At 44.0% G+C, this 22,196-nt stretch overlaps 2 protein-coding genes across 5 annotated transcripts in view; one reads left to right on the top strand and one right to left on the bottom strand.

The window, feature by feature from the left end:
- Positions 1-1,773, bottom strand: part of Cd48 (CD48 molecule) — a 59,690-nt gene extending 57,917 nt beyond the window's left edge. For both annotated transcript variants that reach the window (XR_008720838.1, XM_055613316.1), the window contains exon 1: positions 1,701-1,773. The gene's annotated coding sequence lies outside the window, so the exon portion shown is untranslated. The remainder of the gene's footprint in view (positions 1-1,700) is intronic.
- On the top strand, positions 546-19,330 carry Slamf7 (SLAM family member 7). 3 transcript variants are annotated; one of them, XM_055613314.1, is made up of 7 exons: positions 546-754; positions 7,319-7,630; positions 11,411-11,683; positions 11,893-12,009; positions 13,225-13,328; positions 14,360-14,422; positions 15,531-19,330. In XM_055613314.1, exons 1-7 carry the CDS (start codon positions 700-702, stop codon positions 15,600-15,602), a joined length of 996 nt encoding a protein of 331 aa, XP_055469289.1. In that variant the 5' UTR covers positions 546-699; the 3' UTR covers positions 15,603-19,330. The 3 variants fall into 3 exon arrangements, with proteins under 3 accessions (XP_055469289.1, XP_055469288.1, XP_055469290.1); XM_055613313.1 differs by having other exon boundaries at positions 11,893-12,018; XM_055613315.1 differs by lacking the exon at positions 11,893-12,009.
- Positions 19,331-22,196: the final 2,866 nt, after the last annotated feature.

Genomic DNA, 22,196 nt, shown 5'->3' with positions numbered 1-22,196 from the left:
CTAAAGTTTATTCCTAAACTTTCTTTAGACTTATTTTTATTGTCATTTATATGTATGTCTCTGAATATGAGTATTCCACTTGTGTAAGTGCCCTCTGAGACCAGAGGAAAGTGCCGGACCCCCTCAGTCCCCCTATGTCAGTGCTGGGATCAGAACCCAGGTCCTCTGGAAGAGTACCAAGTGCTGTTAACCATTAAGCCATCTCTCTAGCTCCAAAAGGAGCCTTTGATATTGTTGTCGTAAGCCCTAAGCTCTAAATTCTCAACTGTAAAATAAGATGTATAGTCGAATTTCATTTATGGAGCTTATGTGAAGAGTAAATAAAGCAATGTATGTGTTCTTAGCCCAATGCCTGGCACTGAGAAAAGCTTATTAAATATTATTCTCTCCCTTCTGCTCTCCCTGCCCCCATCTAACCTATTTCCTGTTTCTGGCTCTCTTAGAAGTAATGGGTAAAGTGAAGAAGGCAAACGATTTCTACTTAAAAATTCCTACAAAGCGTGTGATTCCTCATCTGTAACAAAAAAGAAGAGTCTTATCAATCACTTTTTCCTTCTGAGAGCCTTATAAAAGGTGACATAAAAGATGAGTCATTCTAACCTGACTCCTCCTCCTTTATTTAAATTTCCAGCTGAGGACTAGAGAAGATGCCTTAGAGTGAGTTTTGTTCACTTTACTGACTGACGACCTGAAAAGGATATGGCTGGTTTCTCAGTGTGCGTCATCTTTACCTCTGTCCTCTGTCAGCTCACAGGTGAGTCTAACCATATCTTATCCCATTCTCCTGACTTCCTCAGCCTCAAGTATGATCCCAGGCTCCTGGGTCCCCACTGAGTGTTGCTTTTTACCTAGACACTGATGTCTGCAAGGAGAAGAGGGGGAAAGAACCAAAACAGCTCTTCCAACAGTCTCTTCTGACTACCTCAGGGAAGGAGAGACTGAAAGAATTTGGGCTGGGTTGTAGGAGACCTGAGTTCTCATCCAGCTCTGTCAAATGGAGAGTGTCAAAGCTCCCCTGGACTGCAGTCTCTCCATCTTTTAGCCTTCCCTCCTTTTGAAAAGTTTTAGAAGTAAAGGTCTACAATTATGTTCGTATTCACAAATATATTTTAACTGAATAAGTTTCTGCATGAACTTAATGATTATGCCTAAGAATGGAGGGAACCACTTGAATTTTTTTTCTCTTAAACTGAGCGACCAAGTCTGCCTCTACTGAGAAACTAGTCTATTGCAGGTCCTCTCTGTTTAGTCATATGAAGGACTGAGGGACTTCATGGCCCTTTCATAGGTATGATAGTCATGAAAGATTTTATTATTCTCAGTGTTCTCTAACATGAGTCAGAGTCAGACCATGAAGGTTCTCTCTCTCTCTCTCTCTCTCTCTCTCTCTCTCTCTCTCTCTGAGGTACTGTCATGGGTGTCATATCTGTACACACTAAACTAAAATAGCTTGATCCCAAACCACATACCATTTTCAATCCTTTCTTCCCCAAAATGAGCTGATTCAGACCTATGGGCTGTTACTCCTCCTTGAACTCATCAAAGCTTGCACCGTTAGGAAGCACCTGGCCCTAAGTATGTTGTCCTAACTCAGTCTTGTTTCTAAAATTTCTCCCTGAACGGAAATGGTGATCAGAATTAGAACTTAAAGAGCAGGTGGGGGAGGGCATACCAGGGCTTCGAAAAGCGCAGGTGCTCACCTGAATCGTCTGTAGCGCCAGGGTATGCCCCTTGCTGCTGTGCTCCGGCAAGCAGTGGGCAGTCTGGTGTTACATCTTCCACGGCTGAAAAGAGTTCGGGTTGTTCTTTAATGCCCAATGGGAGTAGTAGAAGCAGTTCAGACCCCGGATGAGAGCTTCCTGGTTTAGCTCCGGGCTGGATTGCTGTGGTCAAACAACTTCGTACTTCACACTTTGCTTTCCTGTGCACAACAGATAATCAAAAGGAACTTGCAGAATTACTGTGATGTTTTGAGGTGAGATGTCAAAGGGAAATTAATTCAATGACAATTGCCCTTTAAGCTCCTAATACCCTCCAAGGGACTCTTTGTGCCATCTCCTTACAAATCTGTAAGACAGGGATTTGAAGATAAGGAAATTTAGGCTGGGAGAGGTTGTGTTTTCACAGGCTAGATCACACAGACATTACAAGGTAAAGCAGAAAGTGAGTTCCAAAGCTGGAGGCAGCACCAAGCTTTCGAACCAATGTAACGCCTGACACTAGAAAGGTATTCAGTTAAAGTGTATTTGAACTGGGTCCTCCACAGCAAGAGCCAGATGGGATTTCTTCTCCAGGTACAGCAGACCAAGATAGGAACCAGAAAGAACCTCAACAAATAGGTAGCACTATTTTGGGGATATGGCTGCATCAATGGGATACCACTCTGGGCAATTTGACAGGAGCCAGGGAGGTCGCTCTTGCAGCCTGGATGTTCTCACCAGGATAAGGAGCACAGAAGTCTGTTTCTCTGGGTGTTTTCTGGTGATTGAGAAATGCAACAGTTTTAAGGGAAACAAAGATGAGGGAGGGGCATGGGAGGCTGCTGCAAAGAGCCAGAAACAACGCAGAGGAGTGGGGGAATCGAGAGGCAGAGTGGTGATTGCTGATGTGTGAGGCAGGGGGTGTGATGAGCTGGGAAGTGTGTGAGTTCTGGTGTGTGTGTGTGTGTGTGTGTGTGTGTGTACCCCATGGTATTGACCTACAGTGTGATTTTCAGGGGACATTAGACAAGGAGAAGTTAGCTAAAGTACCACACATCCCAAACCATTTGCTCCTATGAGAGCAGTACTTTTCACTCACGAACAGAAATGCGTGAGTGATTGTATATGTGGTTGAAACCTCTCTGTAAGTGAAAAGGCTCCAAAGCCTCCCTTACACCTCTCGCTGGGCTCCTCGGAAAGAAAAAGATGTTGAGACTCCAGCTATAGCCAAAGACACAGGGGAAATCTTGTCTTTGGTGTCTTGGGTCCTGACCTCCTGACCCTAAGTCTCTGGATGCCAATCTCCCCGACAAGGAGATGGAAAGGAATTGGACTCAGTGTTACCAGCTGAAGACTCCTCCCAGTTCTGAGATGTTTTATTCTTAATTTCCATGAGGAGGAAGCTTCAACGTGCTGGTCCATTTGTAACCCTTGGACTGGGCTGGCAAGCCGTTGGTTGAGCTTTGCACCTGGAATGCCCTCCCCTGTGTCTTCCTCCTGAGGTTCCATCCTGGGGTTGCTTCTTTTGACCTTTGGTGGGCGGAATGTAACAAGAGGGAGAAGAGAAGTGACAAGATGAAACAGAGCTGACAAGAGGGAAGAGATGGAGTATCATTCCACTCTGGAGTATATCTCAGAGGTGCCAATGCTCCTGACACTAAAGACAGAAAGGCAGACCACAGATGGTCTCCTGGTCCACCGCCTTCCACCGCCTCTATAGGCGGGCTGCCTGGGAGATGTGCAGGGGTGTCTGAGCCTCTGGCTTTCTAAGAAGTCATCCACTGCTATTTGGGGAGCTATTTTCTTACATGTTGCAGATATGAAACAGGGAAAATACAAAGCCTTCTCAAAGCACCCACTGCCTTTGGCTCCCGCCTCCCACTAGGATCAGCCAAAACCACTTTCAGATCCACATTCACTCTCAAACTTCCCCTAATTACTAGGATATGAAGTTGTTTGTTTGTTTTTTTTCTATACAGTATCAGAGAACTGAAACTCAAAGAGGTAAGTGAAAAAAAATCAAAACACAGGCCTCTGAGATGAAGGATCTCAGTCCCTTCCCCCTAACCTGTCTCTCAAACCCAGAGCTCCTCATGGGCATCCACCAAGTATTCTACTGTTGAGCTATACTCCTGCCATTTTTATGGCCTTGGAAAAGTCACTCAGCCCTAGTATCCTCATTTATAAGATGGAATGTGTTAACTCTTATCTCCTGAGCTTGTTCTGGAGATCAACAAAGGTAGTTCTTTCTGGAATTATGACTTTGGAGGAACCAGAGTGGATCCTAGGTCCCTTGACTCACACTGAAGACAGAGAGCTCTTTTTCATACTGCAGTATCCTGGTAGGAAGAGAGGCCTGGTAGACAGAGCAATGCCATCATAGAGTAATCTGGGACCTAATACTTGTAGACTGGTCATTGGCTAATTCACACACACACACACACACACACACACACACACACACACACACACAAACTGAGGATCAATAGAGGGAAGAGCCCCAGATGCTTGTCCAGCAACAAGTGGGTTTTGTATTTTTCCACAGCCTTATATCATTATCTCGGCCTTAGAGCTTAAGCCTCAGGCTTCTCTCAGATGACTGTCATGGTGCTATGTCAAACGGTGGGGCATGCTTGCAAGTACAGACTCTAGGACCTTCTGGTTCCACAGGTCAGGTTTAGCCCTCTCCTAGTAGCCTCACAGCTTTTATTACATCTCTCCTTGTAGCACAGGGAGTTGCTCAATTGTTTTTCACAACTTTGTGAGTGCAAGGATCATGACCATCTTGCCCAAGCCCTCAGTTCTGTTTTTAGCTCCTAAAATAATTCTTGCCAATGCAAAAATGATCTACTAGACATAGAAAAACTGCAGTCATACCTAGAGTAGTCAAGCCAACACAAAAACCCAGTTTCAGTTCATTTTTAAACATTTTTTTTAAAATGTCTCTGCTTTCTAGATCCCTTTTCCCAGTCAACTGGGATAATAAAATCAAACTGGTTAGAATTTACCAACCGTGTTTTTGTTCATTAGTCCACTATTTAGGAAATGTCACGGAGCTGTTTGATATGAGTGTGGTTACACTTGGGAGGTGGAGGCAGGAAAATCAAGAGTATAAGGCCTTGACATTGGAGAGATGGCTCAGTGGTTGAGAGCACTTGCTGCTTTTGCAGAGGACCTGGGTTTGGTTCCCAGCATCCACACATTGGCTCACAGCCATCTGTGACTCCAGTTCTAGGGGATCTAACACCCTCTTCTGACCTTGGCAGCCACCAGGCACACACATGATATTTATATATACCCAGAGACAAGACACTCATACACAAAATCAAATTTAAAAATCTAAAAAAAAAAATTAATTAAAAAGAAAGAATTCAAGGCCATTATTTTTACAAGTTTGAAGCCAATTTGGACCACGTAAGACCTTGTTTCGAAAGAAGGAAGGAAGGAAGAAAAGAAAGAAAGAAAGAAAGAAAGAAAGAAAGAAAGAAAGAAAGAAAGAAAGGAAGGAAGAAAGGAAGGAAGGAAGGAAAAAAGAAGAGGAGGAGGAGGAGGAAAAGTGATGGTGGTTGTTACTTAGTGCTCTTTGCCCCATGTCATCCTCCGCTTTTATTGTAACAACAGGCAGTGAATCTCAGGTGTTTCTTCACACTTACTCCACACTAACTCATATCTGGTGACATTTACCCTGAGAAAATAGAAACCACCTGCGAGAGAGTAAAAAGACAGCTTCCTCCTGGCCTATGTACGTGTTAACACACTGAAGCCATACTCCGAGAGCTTTGTCACTTAATCGCTTGTGCTAGGGCTTGGATGTGGTTTTTCCCACCCATGAGTTTGATACCAGAATCTAAGTCCCCACTGTAGTGAGGTAGAGGTGCTAAAACCTTTAGGAGACGAGGCCTAGGGTAGGGTGTTGGGTGACAAAGGCACCATGCTGAGAAAGAATTACCGCTGCCTCCTGGGAGTGAGTTAACTGTCCTGAGAGCAGATTTGTTATAATGAATCCTATCTGTTCTTGGCTTCTGCTCAAGGATGGTTTCCTTTCTGTTTCTCTGCCATCTTGTGACCCAACCAAGAGAGGTTTCATCAAAGGCTTCACAAATGGTGTTGCACATGCTCAGAGTTTCAACCACCCAAACTGTAAATTAAATAATCCTCTTCTTCTTTAGAAGCTATCCAGCCACATATGTTTTGTTACTACTTCAGAAAAGGACTAATACATACCAAATTATATCTCCCCAAAACTAATGTGAAAAGGAAATTACTTGAAGGCCCAAGAATTGGACCCACTTGGGGGACGAGTGTTATCCAGTCTTTATCTGGCTTCAAGATATTTACCCTTTCTATCTCTGTTGTTGAAACAAAGAATGAACTCATCAATTAGTCAAAAAATCACAATAAATTTGATTTTTGTCTGTAACTTTTACTGGTACTATTTTTACATATTTGGAGACAATTAAAGTAAGTCAGTCTAAAACCACACTGGCCTTCCTTTTATGGAAGTAGGGAGCTTTTTTAAAACTCAGATTATTTAACTAGATAATTTGAAAATATTAGAGAAATTCAAAGTATACGTGCACTGACTGATAAGTTATAAGGGAAAATGTTTGAAAATGAAAATTTGTTCTAGGAAGAGAAATCAGTACTTTTGAATATTATCTTAGCAAATGTTGGTAGATCCCTCCAGACCTGTAATTAAGGGAGTAATTAGGTCCTGATCTATAAGATGCAGCTATAAAAATTCTTAGTCTGGGAACTTTAACAACTAAAGAAAATCATAGTACATGCTTTAAGTTGTTGGTCCCAATCAAAGGGACTTTTGTGAACCTCAGATTTTGTCCCTTATACTATCACAGACAATCACCCAGTGATCATCACTGGAAATACTTAGTTGGTCTCTTCTGGAAGTTCCACCAAGAGTCATTCTTTCACGTGGGGTTATGTAACCAGTAGAACTTGACACAGAGTCATGCTCTACATTGAGCTAAGACTGTAGAGAAACCAAAACAAAAAATAATTCCTATGGAATGAGAACCTCTCTGAATTCTCTAGCGCAAGGGGTGATCATTACAAGCAGTGCTTCCCAACATTCAGACTCACCTTCCTTCTTCCCACCTATCTTAGAACTCAAATGGATGAAAACTTTTGGTGGGGATGACCTCAAATCCAAATATCTCATAAACTAGGAAGATACATCATCCTTAAACATGTCAGCTATTGCTGTTACTACAAATATACTGTTCTCCCGTTAACCTGATTTATGCTTGTGAACCACTGGCTCCAGTTTGGGCAGCCTAGCTCATCGACTTCATACAGAGTTTCCTCTGGAGCAATTTGACGGTCCTAAGAGACCCAGACAGAAACTTCCTTATTTGTGTGCACACAGGAACCTGTTGAGGATGGAGCTGGGCTTTCAAGTTCACTGAAGAGCTTGGTCTACTCAGCTGGGGGTCTCTTCGAATGTGACCTAGCAGGCAAAAGGTTCTGATCTCAATGCTTTTGTGTGGGTGAGGTTCTGGTTCTATTGAACTTAGAGACATTTCTCAGGATCTTCAAAGGTCTCAAAGGACACGGTAATTTGTGGCAAAAGCTTACATTATGGTTTCCTTTGTCTGCAGCAACAGCAGCTTCTGGAACACTGAAAGAGGTGGTTGGTGCCCTTGGTGGATCTGTGACCTTCACTGTGAATATCACTGAAAAAGAGGTCGACCAAATCATATGGACCTTCAAGACGTTGTTTCTTGCCATCAAAACTAAGGACAAGGTCATAATGTCAGAAAATGAGAGAAAAAGGATAGTCATTCCAGATGGAAGCTACTCCATGACTCTCAGACAGTTGAGGAAGAATGACTCAGGTGTCTACCGTGTGGAAATTCACATTCCATCACTTCAGTCTCCCTTCACCCAGGAGTATCAGCTACATGTCTATGGTAAGCAGGCTCAGTTCTAATGGTGGCTGGCTGACATATGGATGTAGTGAGCGTCCTGGCACAGAGGAGGTTCAAGTCAAGGTTGGCAAAGATCAGGGAGCAGAGGACCCTGCACAGACAGCATGTAACTGATGCATAAGGTCTCTGCTTACTTTGAGATCCTATAAGAGGCTGTGCAGTGTAGATGACAGGCAACCTAAAAAGTGGCTATCAGCCAGGCAGTGGTGGCAGGCACCTTTAATCGCAGCTACTCTGGAGGCAGAGGCAAGCGGATCACTAATTTCTAGGATAGCCTGGTCTGTTCCAGGACAACCAGAGCTACACAGAGAAACCTTGTCTCATAAACAATAACACAAAACAAACAAAAAGATTGGCTACTTATTATGTGTATGGCCTTAGCCAAGTTGCTTTCTTTAGAGTCTTAGTTTGTGCATATGTAAGGATAATGACACCTACCTTAAGAAGAGTATTAGATATAAATTACATTCCTTTCCCTACAGACTCTAAGAAATTGAGACATAGACACAAAAATCAGAAAGAAGATAAGATCCAGCTACTGTGATTCATGCCTCTAGTTATAGCTACTCTGGAGGTTGGGGCAGGAGAACTCCTTGGGGCCAAGGTTTAGAGCTAGCCTGGGCAACAGAAAGAGAAAGGTGAAGAGAGAGAGGGGGAGGAGAGAAAGACCACCCAAGAAAATTAACTCACAAAACAATCGCTTAGTTGTCTACCAGAAGAGTTAGTTGTCTTGTGCACTGACCTACAGTGTCAGAGAAGCCAGGAGATGGGACCCAAGACTTGCTTGCAGGAGATTGGCAATGCACCTCCATCCGGGCTTATGTTCCATAGAGACAGTAGAAGTGAACAGGAATTGCATAATCTGCAGAAAATCTAGCTGGGGGAAGGATGAAGAGGAAGAAAGTATTTTAATGGACAAAGCTGCAGGACAGATAATGAATGCCACATTCTCAGTATCTCTCCGATAAACCATTTGCTGATCTTCTGAGTGTAAAGGAGTGGGTACAAGAATGTTGTGAGAAGTGTTACTCCAGTATTATTCTCTCCTGGAGTTTGTTTAAGGAAGTCTAAGGGCATGCAACAAGAAGCCTCTGGTGTTGATGATTATTAATATTTACTATTGATTTATCTTTAGTTAAACAGAGGTTATTCCTAAACCAGCTGTATACCCAAATCACCATACAGAGACTAGGATTTATTTAATTAACCTAGAGCACAATACTGGGCAATAATTACTCCATCCTAAACCTTTAATCCCACATAGCTTACTCCCATTCAGATTTTCCACACTGTAATTGCTTTTTAATCATATCTTAGATTCTGTTCATTTCTCCTGATGTTTCCAGGTCCTCTCCTCTCAGATCTCTCCTCCCACTCTTCCTTTCTCTACCCCTTCAGACCAGGATGTCCCACCTATTCTCTCCATTGCTCAGCATTGGCTGGTTATTTTTATTGGCAATACAGAGAACAAATGGTGGCATGTTTACACAAACTTGAGATAGGTGATGCTTAGAATAAGCATCAAAATGCAATGTCTGTATTGAAACCAGATAGTGGGGTAGAGAAATCAGCATTTGAATGAACAAGGGTAAATTGTATACATTCCACAAGAACATTATACCAACATGCTGGATAAAGATTAGATTACACCTAAAATGCAAGTAAGCACACTGCTTGCCCTAACGCTAGGCTTGGTGAACGTCACTACATTTTTGTTGCATGATTATTTTTGTTGTAATGGCGGCTATTATTCTTGCTACATAACTAGGGCTGAGGAGACTTAAGAGATCTCTTTCCCACATAAGAATAAAATAATTCTGCAAGGGTGGTGGTGGCACAGGCCTTTGATCCTAGCACTCTGGGAGGAGAGACAGGCAAATCTCTGAGAGTTCAAAGCCAGCCTATTCCACAGAGCTAGTTCCAGGACAGCCAGGAACACATAGAGAAAACAAAACAAACAAAAAAAGAATAAGACATTCTGGTCTGAATTGTTGGGTTTTTTTCATCCTACTTGGACTTCCCAGGGAGATTCGGGGCCTAGATATGGAAGGATAACTCAGAGAAAGCAGAGTTTAAGAGTAACTTCTATTGAAGACCAGCTTTGACATCAACTGGGGAAACTGAGATGGGGCATGGATTCTGTGGCTGGCTGGTCACCCAACAGACTTTTTCTTGTGCCAACTTTCCAGGCTGTAACTGATAGTTAGCAACCACACCTTCTACTGATAGTGGCCAACCGAGGGGCCAGAACTTAATTGTTCTTGGTGGTGGGCAAGAGGTGGTCCCTTCCTGGTGGGGGCTTCCACTTGGCAAATGGGGCTTAAGGCTGATGGCTCCTTGCGGGGCCTTTCCACCGGTAATGGCAAAGCATCTAAAAAAAGGAAAGGAGAGAAAAGACCATACATGTGCGTGCGCACACACACACACACACACACACACACACTTGATGATGAAGTAAGGCAGACTCCAGCAGGTAGGTTCCAACAAGCTTCTTTTTTCAAACTTGTCTTACTTTACACACACACACATTCACACATTGGGAGCAAACTCCAGAGAGCAAGTTCCAACCCAACCTTACACACGTACACATATACACATTTTTGTGGATAGAAAAATATTCCAACCTCTCCAGCTACTGTCCATATACACACACATATACATTTGGTGGATAGAACAAATACCAAAGAGTGAGTTCCAGAAACTTTACTATTTCTCCCACCGTTTACACAGCCCCGCAAGATCTTTCAAGCAGTATAAAAATCACAATGTAGTTACAGTCTATTTTCCAAGTGAATGACTAGAATGAGTATACATAAGAAAAACATGTTCCCAATTACCCTCACATGATCAAGTGTTGTATGTATTATGGGTGAGAAATAAATATAAAAAACAAGTTATTCCCAAGAACCCATATACACTTATAACTAAGCAATTTGTTATATATTAACAGAGTGTGAGCAAACAAGGTGATTTCTCAGCCAGCTTTTCTTTACTGGAAGGCTGCAGTTGGTGGTTACAGAGAAAGAATAAATTATCTTAAAAGGTAATCTAATAAAAATCCTAAGAGGATCACAAATCTAAACTTTTATATAAAAATAATCAGCCATTTCTACTTTAAATCTTTAAGGTAAGCATGTACTCGTTAATAATTCTTATTAAATCTTAACAGGAAGCTGAGGGCAAAAACAGGTACAAGGAATTAACCACCTTGAAGCTTCAGTGAGAGAGTGATGTCAGCCAGTGTTATTCTGGGCTATTTTCTTGCTCACCAACCTCAAAAAGTCCCTGGCTTTACTGCTAGGGGTGTATTTTTCTGAACTTCAGGTTGTTCCCTAAGATTTTGTATGTCAGAGCCACTAGCAAAAACATCCGTACCTAGCTTTGCTAAGGAAGGGGAGCGGTCATTGCTAGCAATATACATCAGCAGGTTCTTTTCGAGAGTGGTGGTTGAGTTAATCTGCTCCAGCAGCCATGCCTGAAAGAGATCGGTGGCAATGAGACGGCCACCGATGTGAGGGGCTGGCAGCCTCCTCAGAGTTTTCATACAGTTCACATGTTATGGGGATATGGTGACCACAGGGGCAGCAAGCAGAGCACGAAGTCCTCAGGATACGGAGTCCGTGGGGTTCTACCTCTCCAAGACATCCCCTGTGGTTGTGCCATCCAGTGGGCCGCAGGCCGTGAGTTCCGGAGCTGTTTTGCTGCGCTTCGTGCACAGTCCCTGGCAACCTTCCGTCCTTTGTTCTTCTACTCTTTTTACAGAGTATCTGTCAAAGCCCAGCATCACCATGGATGGGCAAGACAACAAGAATGGCACCTGCAGAATCAACCTGACATGTTCTACAGAACAGGGAGGAGAGAATGTGACTTACAGCTGGAGAACCGTGGGGCAGGCAGTCGATGAGTTTCATGATGGTGCCAACCTCCCAATCTCCTGGAGCTTGGGGGAGAAAGACAAGACCTTAATCTGTGTGGCCAGGAATCCCATCAGCAACAGTTCCTCGGTCCCCACCCTTGCCCGGAATCACTGCAAAGGTGACAGTCTCCTTTTTACAGGAGCCTCTGGTTGAAGAAACTTTATCTTTTTTAGTTCCCAGTCCCTATGGAAACAGGGTCTGTGTCAACTAAAGGCCTCTGGGAAACCACCAGGGGGGAGGAAAGTGAAAATTAGACCCTTTTCCCTAGTTGATTCCACCACACACTCGTCCACCCTCTACATGCCTTTGCTCATTTTCTCTTTCAAGATGCTACCAAGGATCAAAATTTACCCAAGGTCTTCATCTGCGTCATGCCGGTGTCCATCCTGCTCATTGTCTTTCCAGGGATTATTTTTATTGCTATGCGGAGAATGAAAGAAAATGGTAAAGCATGTATGGGCTTTTTCTTCATATATTTTCTCCCTTTTACTCCTCAAGCAATATGTCAATCTGTGTGCAAGGTTTAGTGTTAAAGATATAAAGATCAGAGGGCATGGTTTCTTAAGAGGTGCACAGTCAGTGGCTGGAGAGACAGCTCATTCGTTAAAGTGCTTGCCATGCAAGTGTGAGGTCCTGAGTTCAAACCCCCAGCACTCACATTAAAAAAAGAAAATCAGATGTGGTAGCATACATTTGTAATCCTAGCACTTTAGAAGGGGAGAGAGATGAACCCCTGTGCTTGCTGGCCAGCTATCCTAGCCTACTTGGTTAGTTCCAAGCCAGCGAGAGATCCTGTCTCATAAAACAAGATAGACAAGGAGCAACAATCAAGGCTGACCTCTGGCCATCCCCCCTGTGCACATGCACTCTGCACAATGCACGAATGTGCACACACCTGCACATACTCACACATGAATATGAACACACACACACACACACACACACACACAGATGTACACACAGGCTGTGTGCCTTAGATCCAAACTAGAGAGAGTACTCCTTGCCTTCTCTCCTGAGGACAGGGACCCACTCTAGTGCCCACTCCTGCCCTTTCCTCAGAAGGACGTACAGATGTGACCTTTGTGATGACACAGATCCAACATGGCTGATTCTGCTCCTGCTTGGCAGCAATGCTCTCTCCGCCCTTCCTGTCTGACAGCTCATCCCTGTCAGAGCCCTCTTACCTCTTCACCACGTTTTCCTCTTAGATGAGCCTTTTTCTGTCTCCCACGGTGTGTCCCCCATTGTGTCCCAAAGCCCTCATCTGTCTCCCCACTCCCCACTGATACTATCCTTGGTGGCAGTGAGGGTGGGCTGTAAATGAAAAATTGCAGCAACAGTCATGTATGAATGCAGACTTTGGGTTCACCCTTCTCTGTCAGAGACATTCTTGAAACATTCCTGACTTCCTCCACTTCCCACTTTGGTCACCTTGATTTGGGGATGGGGAAGTGGAGTAACAGAGTGACTGATTCATTCTGATTTGTCTAGGATTTGCTCTATTTTAACACTGAAAGTTCCATGCCCTAGAAAAATTTCCACTTCACTATGACTAGGGTGGTTGGTTACCCTGAGCAGACCACCCAGGGTTGGTGGTGAGCCGGGGGAGATGGCGAGTGGTAAGAGAGGCAGGCTTTGATTCCCTCAACATGGTTTCAGGCTGTGGGGAAGACACGAAGAGAGTGGACAGCCACCAGGAAAACCCCAACTTCTGCCCTCACACTGAAGAGAATACAGACTATGCCACAATCCCTTATATAAGTGTAAGTCCTTTTCCTTTTCCTGTGTGTGTGTGTGTGTGTGTGTGTGCGCGCGCGCGCGCGTGCAAAGGAATATATATATATATGTGTGTGTGTGTGTGACCAGCTCCATCTCTCTAAGTCTTTCCTTGCTTCACTTGAGACTTCTCTCTACAAGATTGGGTATCATGGAAAGAGAAAGAGGAATAAGATGTATAGTCCTTAACCTGCAGTCAATCTGCCTCCCGTACCTTAATTCATGTCTGTGCAGAAGTTGGTGACTTTTAGAACTCATGATTCTGACCCAAATCTGTAGCACAGGAGCAGTTACATGAATCATCCCTTCCTTCCTTTCTTTTCACAGTTTACGGTGTCAATCTTTACTTCCTCACAGGAGGTGGGAAATGGGCTTTTGTAGACTATTTAACTTCTTAAGTCAAAATTTATCACTTTGTCACTGCCTCCCTCTTCTCTTACTCAGGTTACATCCTTGAGACTTCAAGGCTACTCTGCAGGGTCAGGAATAAACTTAAGCGAACTCAGGATGTTTTTCTCAGGTCAAGAGGTTTTTTTGGTGTTTTGTTTTTTTTTTATTATTATTATTACTGTTGCTTTCTTTTGGTCCATTGGGCACCCTTACTGTTTCTCCAGGAGAAACTATTGGATAAATCAGTTTGTAACACTACAATTTCATGTAGTGTTTAGGCACCTTAGGAGTTTATAAGACATATCTTGACACACCTTGAAATTCATTGAAACATAATATGGACAATAATACACTAAAGCAAATGAAGAAAAATATGAACAAAAGCAATGACTTTCTTTAAATGTGATGAACATGCAGTATTATGGCAGTTACTAACGAGAGAATGTCAGCTACCTATGCCTGTTCCAGAACCTCATTTTCATTCTCTCCATACTTCCTTATGCTTTCCCTTATACAGTTTCATACTCTCCTGTACTTTGCTTACTCCGGGTTGTGTGTCTGCCCGGCCTTGTCAATGTGACTCAGGAGTTAAGTGATGACTGTTTGTTTGTTGTTTGTTTATTAATAGAAAACAAATCCGGAAGAAGATGCATCAAACACATTTTATTCCACTGTGCAGATCCCCAAAGCGGTAAGAAGCTTTACAGTTGATTCTCATATTTTTCCCATTTATTTTTTGTTTGTTTGTTTACAGCCCAGCCAGCCCCCTCCCTCCTCTCTTCCCAGTCCCACCTTCATGCCTCCCTTCTGCCAATTCCCCCTCTCCTTCTCAGAGAAGAGGAGGCCCCCAAGGGGTATCAACCCACTCTGGCACCTTGAGCCATAGGAGAATTAAGGGCATCCTCCCCCACTGGGGCCTGACAAGGCAGTCCAGCTAGGGGAAAGGGACCAGGGGCAGAGGTGGAGGATGGGAATAACTAGGTCTCATCTTAATTGTTCATCCCTTTGCCTGGCTCATGTTTAGATTCACATTTCTTAGACTTAATCTCAGGGGATTAAAACAGACCCCTGCCAGCTCCTCATGTCTGTCTTCAGGGGAGAGTCCTCCCTCCCTCCCTGTGATGCCAGACATGTTGGGGCCATCTAGCTTTGAGCGTGTATCCTAGATAGTTTATCCCCAAAACATAGGAAATGGATGAAAATAGGGTAGAAAAGGGATTCTAGATTAGAATGATAAAGAAAACCAGAAGGGTTCTGTCTGAAGTCATGGATGAGGCGAAGAGCTATGGCTTTTGCTATGTGCGGGGGAAAAAGGAGGGTCATGGGTAGAGACTCCTGTTGCCCCTGAGCAGCGGATAACTGGAGGAGAGAGATTGACTTGCTCTGGCTACATTACATCTGTTTTGCAGCCTTCCTATCAAAATGCAGACATGGAAAGATGCATGGCTTATCCCCTCACAGTCTGTGTTTTGCAGGAACGATGGTGCCTTCTCATCTATTTTTCCTTTCCCTCCAAAACAATCAAAAAGATATGGGTGCTGAAGATGATATTTTTTTTTCCTTTGTGACATTGAACACTTGCAAATTTATTATAAGACTGAGAGATCTGTTAAGGATAAAGAAAGATAAATCTATTTCCCTTATAGAATAATCTCTCTAAGCTAAGAGTGAACAGGAAGACTGTGCATGGAGGAGCTATGGGTCGGGTCCCTTTAGAAGAGTGTCTGCGATGAACTGTCTCCTACGAGAGATCCAGAGCCCTACTCATGTTCAATGTTCTTCCTCATGTCCACCTGCAGGTGAAGAGTCCAGGCTCCCTGCCTGCAACGCCACACATGCCAAAGACATTAAGGTTTGAAAATGTTATCTAGAGAGTGCCACTACATCCCCTCCCTCCAGAAAAAAAAAAAAAAGAAAGAATTCAGCATTCTGAGCAAAAATGCAAATTTGAGCCATAGACTGAATGTAAATATTTCCCCACCAGACCTATGTGTTTGCATACAGATGTTGAAGACCAGATTCAAGGGCTTCAGGGAACAATGACTCTTGGGTATTGGGACACATCCATTTGCATTACATTCTGACAAAGAATCTAGCTTTGTTCATCCAGTAATGGTGAATGAGGTTGAATTCGTGGGTGACAGACTAATTTGTGTGATGGAGAAAATTTCAAGACCGCACAGCACCTAAGATGCGGCACAGCCATACTTGCTACGTTTATCCATGTTTAGAGTAAGAACTCAAAACAAAGAAAAGGAACTGGAAGGTGTAAAAAGCATACAATTTGATAAGTAGCATGAACTCTTGACAAGTGGGTATTTTTTTTTTCCATTTGTACTGTAATGGTTAAAGAGATGAGCTCCTGTAAAGAGTAACCCCAGACTTTGTGCTAGGACAATGGAAATGGGGCTCTGAGAGCGAGCCCCTACCTTTCAAAAACTTCAAGGTATGAACTGAACACCCCACCTGAGCAGCTCGCATTTAAAAGGAAGAGTGGCTGAACACAGAGTGTCCCGCCTGGAACAGCGTTTCTCCAGAGTCAGCTGCACAGCTTCTCAGAGGCTGCTGAACTCCTGACCTGAGGGGGTGTGGCTCTCTCCTGAGGTGGCAGCAGAACATGGCAACATTCACAGGCTGAGGGCTTTGCAGACATGGCAGAATGCAGAAGCTGGGGAGCCACTGAGGCTCCCACCAAGCCCCAGAGGACGAAAGCCAGGCGAGGTATATCGAGGTTGGCCTTTCTGAGTGGAACTGCTGTGTGAGCCTGTATGAAGCTGTGAAGGCAAAGTTCGTAAGTCACAGTACAGACTCCAGGATACTGGAGCTGCCAGGAACATGGAGCATCTACTGAGAGAAGCTTAAGGCACTGAATACACCCACAGAAGAGGCTATGGGTGCTTTAGTAGCAAGGTCATGGAAACAGGCCTCCTCAGATCCCCTAGGGCACACATGATGACACCATGTATCCAGGATGCCAGGTATAAAGGTTCCGGGTCTCTCATTCCTCCCTTTTGGAATGCGAGTGTTTCCTCCGCCATTGTACATGAAAGTATGTAAGTTTTTCTTTTATCTCATAGGAGCTCACAGCTCAGGGTTTGCCTTACATCTCATAAAAGACATTGGACATTGGACTGTTATGGCTGAGGACTCTTGGAGTTAGATGGAATGCATTTCGCAGTGTTCGATGACCGTGAGCCTATGCGAGCCACGGCACGAATGTTACAGATTGAGTCCAAAGCGTGCTTTACAGACAGGGTCCTGTCTTTGAATGCTTGGTGTTCAGTTTGGACAGTCAATAGTGTTATTTAGGAGTGCTGCAGAAGAGAGGTCCTGCCTGGAGATGGTGGGCAACATTCACTTCCGGCTCTGGGCTGGGCCTTCTGCTTCTACCTCATGCAGAGTCCTGCCCACTGTGATGTGGGGACGCAGCCACCACAAACTTTCTCCAACACAGACCATGCCCCTGAGGACACCATGCCTTCTGATGAGGATGGATTGTTATATCTAGAATCGAAAATCAAAATAAGCCTCGTCCCCTATAAGTTGCTTCTGCTGCTTGTTTTAGCACCGAAACCTACTTCCAGGATAAGCTCCTTTGGGCTCTGAGGTTCATTGGCTGCTGAGAACGCCCCTCAAACTCAGAATCTGTATTCCTTTCTGCAGATGAGACCGAATTTGTCAGTTAGTCCTGAGAAAAAGGCTGAGAGATGCCTTGGCACGTAAGTACGTATTAATTAAGGTCCTGGGGCAAGATCTCAAGTCCTATCCTATTCCAGAACTTCAGATCAGGACTATCCCCAAAAGACTGATTGCTGGAGCAGACAGATGTAGCCAGCACAAGCAAGTTTACCTGTCCAAAATAAATGTATTAATTTATTAATGAAATCACCAGCTGTGTGGCAGATACTGTGTTACACTTGTGTGGGTTATCTCAGCACACTCTGCTCCTGCTTGACACCTCATGAACTGCCTTATAGGGAGCCACAAAAACAGTGGCTACAGAGTCCCACAGGCCCCTTGTGGGTATGCAGGTACCAGAGGCCAAAATGGACAAGGACAGAAAATCCAACTAAACACCTATGCTTTGCTGGTACCATCCATGGACACTCAAAGCCTTTCGTAAAGCACAAGGACCCCTAACCTCTACTTCACCTATGCTTACATACTCCGAGGGAAAAGTGTAATCCCTAGGCCTAGAGGGGAGCACATCTTTTTCAACAGAGAAATAGCCTGAATACACAATTTGGATCTAGACCGAGCCCTAGAGTCAGGGATAGAGTCTGGGGTTTGGTGGCTGGAAAGCCCTCACAGCTGTTTAACTTTTTCAAGGCGTATTTATTGAGAACATTTGCCAGGTCAGTCTTCTAGGTAAAACAGACATATCCCCTGCCCATGGAGCTCATTTTCCTTTTCAGTGTTGTGTAAGAGGCATGGGAACACGCGCAGCAGGTGCGTGTGTGTTTGTGTGCATGTGTGTCGGTGTGTGTGCACGAACACGTCCTTGTGCGCATTTGACGTGGTCCCAGAACGAGAAATTACATGTCTTAAACGAGAGTACTGAAACAGAACTGGGATCCAGGGCTGAAGGGTATGAAATCAAGTAGACAAATACATGTTTTAAAAAGAAGAAATATGTTTCTAAAAAGAAGAAGTGTCTGGTATAAGGGGACACTCCTAAATACAAGCTGGATGGGAAAACAGAAATAAAACTACGGAAAAAGGGAAGAGGAAACCAAGAAAATGGCCTGAAGCAGAATTGAGGGGAAATAAAAGCAAAAAACAGAATGCATAATTTGCCCTAATACGTGGCAAATCTGTCTGGCCAGCCTCTGCCCAGAGCTGTGTAAGCATCTGCCCGAGGCACAGATGTAAATGCTATACATTACTGTTGTTCTTATTACTCTAACTCTATTAATAAGTAAGATATTATTCGAATAAGATCAGCATGTGTTAAGGAACTGCTCCCCCAAAGTCTCACAAAGTTGAGAGGAAGGGCACAAAACAGCACATAGAGGAGATTACTATTTACAGTGTGTGCAGCTAGAACAAGTGGGCCTTCAAATTTGTCCAGGTAAAAATAATTCTCTGATTTTATTTCAGTATCTCTCATAATAAAAAGACACCGAGGAATTTACAAACAAAAATATGCCTTATGCTGCTATTTGCAATAGGCAAGTTCCGGAAGCTACCTAAGACCGAGACAACAGAAAGGTTAACCGAGCACAGACTATAAGAACCCAGGCTAGGATGCCAGCCAGGTGGCTCAGCAGTGAAGAGCGCCGGCTGGTTTTCCAAAGGGCTCAGGTTTAATTCCCAGCACTGCCAAGGTGGCTCAAAACCATCTGTAACTCCAGTTCCGGGGCATCTGATACCCACTTCTGGCTTGCATGCGTACCATGCACATGGTACACAGATACACACGCTGATCAAATATCTATACATATAAAATAATGGAATTAAGTTAAATTTTGAAAAGACATGTTAGATAGCCAGGTGGAGGGGGGAGGGGGGGAGGTATACTCTATAATCCCAGAATTTGGAAGAGTAGCCACAAGTTTGAGGCCAGACTACATAGTAAGTTTCAAACCAGCATGGGCTATATAAGAAGACCCTTTCAGTAATCCTTATTATTATTATTATTATTATTATTTATTGTTATTGTTGTTATACATTTACATTTTTCTAAAATTAAAAAGTCATAGTTTACTGTGGCATGTGTGTTGTTGTGAATAAAATGGTACCATGCTAAATAATGTTTATTATTATTTGCCCTATAATTATTATGGCAGTATTATTTAACCTGCTATCACAGTCAAAAAGACACAGACACCTGTTAGATTTTAAAATTGCCTTATTTACCTTAGGCTGGGCAGATAATCTACCTATGCTGTCTCAATAACCTCACCATCCACCTCCCAGCCCCCTTCCAATGCCATCCACTTTAACCATTCTTATCTGGGTGACCTTCCATCCCTAATCTTAGAAATATTTGATTGTATTCTTTATCTGGGTCTTTCCACGCCATTATTGGAGTCCTTCTTCCCAGGCCACGTGGTTTCTTCTCCACACTAACCCATAGTGGCAACTTCCTTTATCTTCTCTTCCCATATGTCTCTCTCCTTCCTGTGATTCTCCTGTCTCCAGAGCCGGGGAACTTTAGCCATGCCTATCCCATTTTGTCCTGCCCAGGTTTTAGGCCTTTTAACAAACCAATCAGGAATAATATCTTAGGCAGGTTTTCACAACAAGGATAGGGCAGTAACCAGATCTTGAGAGCAAGTAATTAGCATTAAAATACAAGCATCAGACCAACCTCCAACACATGTGCTTATAACCTTAGCACGCAGGAGACTGACACAGAAGGACTATGCATTTAAGGTCTGTCTGAACTACATAATGAGACCTTTTCTCAAAAACGACAACACAAAATGACGGGTCACATGGTTTTTATAAGCTAGAAGACGCAATGGCGTCACAGGTAGAAAAGGTAATGTGTGACACTGAATGCGAGCCATGATTACTTCGACACGGAAAGAAATGCCTTGCATTAAGCCCCAGATTCCAGCCCAAGCACAGTATGAACTGAGTGCCGTGGTGTGTGTCTGCAATTAGCTGCTCCTCAGAGGTGTCAGCAAGAGGAGCAGAAATCCCGAATCCTCTGCTAACAAGTTCAAGGTGAGCCTGAGATAAATGAGACGCTCTTCCAAAATAAATAAAGGAGAAAGAAGGAGGGAGTGGAGGAGAGAAAAGGAGGAGGAGCAGAAGCTACGTTCTCTCTTCTCAGCACTTCAGCCGACACGAAGTATATAAAATGTGTATAAAAAATGAAAGGGAATGCATTAAACTGGCTGTTGTGGAAAGTGAAAGTTTAGGTGTCCTGTTATTTGTTTGTTTTTCATGTGTGTGTTCTTTTCTCAAGTGCTTTTCAGTTTGAGAAGATGCGTGTTGGACAGCAGAATGGAAGAAGTTTTAAATAGATTTTCAGTGAGAACAAAAGAGTTGATGTCTGCCAAGAAGTGCTGAAGGGGAAATCTGAAACCCACCTGTTAAAAATGTGGTGGGGGAAAATGGAAAATGTCCTCCTCTGTGAGAGGAGAGGGGAGGACCCCCACACACATACAGTGATCACAGGAAAAGATTAATTTCTGTCAGAGGAGTGTGGCTTGAGTCTGTGGTCGGTTGTGGGCAGGGCCTGAGCTTCAGGCTCCATCACTCCCCATCTCCTGTGTTCTGGAAACTAACTCATACAGTAAATAATCAGGATAATCCTAATTATCATCCATCCCTCCACCTCCCCCCTTTAATTAAATGGTGCCTGGAATCTATGAACTCAATATTTCACAATGTTGGGTGCAAAAGGAGGTTTTCTTCCTCCTGAGCTCAACCAGCAGGCAATGAAAACCACCAGATCGTCAGCGTGCAAAGTCACAGGCCCACCACAGACACCCCTCTGAGCTCTGTGGTGTTGGACTTGTGAGATATGAGCAATAAATTCTCCAACACAGAAACCTAATAAGAAGAAGACGGGGGGGGGGGGGGGAGCAAAACTGTATGCATCATCTCATGCACTCACTTATGCATGCATATTTTTATCTGCTCAGCAGCACTACTGAGTACCACCAATGCCAGGCACTGTTCAACAGACAGAACATAATTAACAGTGAAGCAAAACACAGGTCTGAGCCTTCAGGGTGCTTATACTCTAGTGCCAGCGGCCTACACACACACACACACACACACACACACACACACACACACACACACACTATCCTTCAAATAACATAGAGCTGCTGTTGTGATCAGGCCTGTGCCGAGGTGTACCCCTGAGATATTACACCAGGCAACAGATCTGGTATAAGACATTTGTTGGGGGAGGGAAGAAGAATGGGGACACAGGGAGAGATGGACTCAGACAAGCAGACACAGAGAGAGAACAGGAGAGAACAAGGAGAGAAGGCAGACAGAGAGAGATGAGGGCAGAGAGTGGGCAGAGGGCAAAGAGAGATCTGAGGTGACTGGGAGCCATTTTGTCGGCAGCCCACGCCTGACACACCTGGAAGTGTCAGGTGATGACTTAGGCAGCTGTTCCTCATGACCCTGTCATCTCCATTTCCTCCTCTCTTCATAGCACACAAACCATCCCGCTCCTCCTCCTCTCCCTTCTCACCATCGCACACTTGGTCGTCAGAGTGCTGCCTGACCCACCTGCGCTGAGGGGTGGCAGCCTCTGGAGTGTCGTATGCTCCCTGAGGAAACTTTTTTCTAAAGTTTTACTGTCCTTAAATATGTCAAAAACAAACCGCTCGGGATCAGACTCTAGAAGTGTGAACCAGCACCAGGTAACTAAGTTGTGGGATTAAAACTGTGCACCATGGTACCCATGGGCTCTCTTTATGGTAGCTCCTATGCATATAGAGTTGCAGAGCTCTTGCTCTGAATATTTTGTTCCTCTGGATCTTAGCAAA

The sequence above is a fragment of the Psammomys obesus genome, unplaced genomic scaffold (assembly GCF_907164565.1).
Source record: "Psammomys obesus unplaced genomic scaffold, mPsaObe1.curated_primary_1811, whole genome shotgun sequence".
NCBI lineage: Eukaryota > Metazoa > Chordata > Mammalia > Rodentia > Muridae > Psammomys > Psammomys obesus.
This window is presented reverse-complemented; position numbering and strand designations above follow the sequence as displayed.

Bases quoted from the DNA above. Each gene is read 5' to 3' on its own strand.
- Slamf7 (XM_055613313.1), top strand. From the start codon at position 700: ATGGCTGGTTTCTCAGTGTGCGTCATCTTTACCTCTGTCCTCTGTCAG. The intron at 12,019-13,224 runs GTATGGGCTTTT...ACATGGTTTCAG, and splicing joins GAAAGAAAATGGTAAAGCAT to GCTGTGGGGAAGACACGAAG. The intron at 14,423-15,530 runs GTAAGAAGCTTT...GTCCACCTGCAG, and splicing joins CTGTGCAGATCCCCAAAGCG to GTGAAGAGTCCAGGCTCCCT.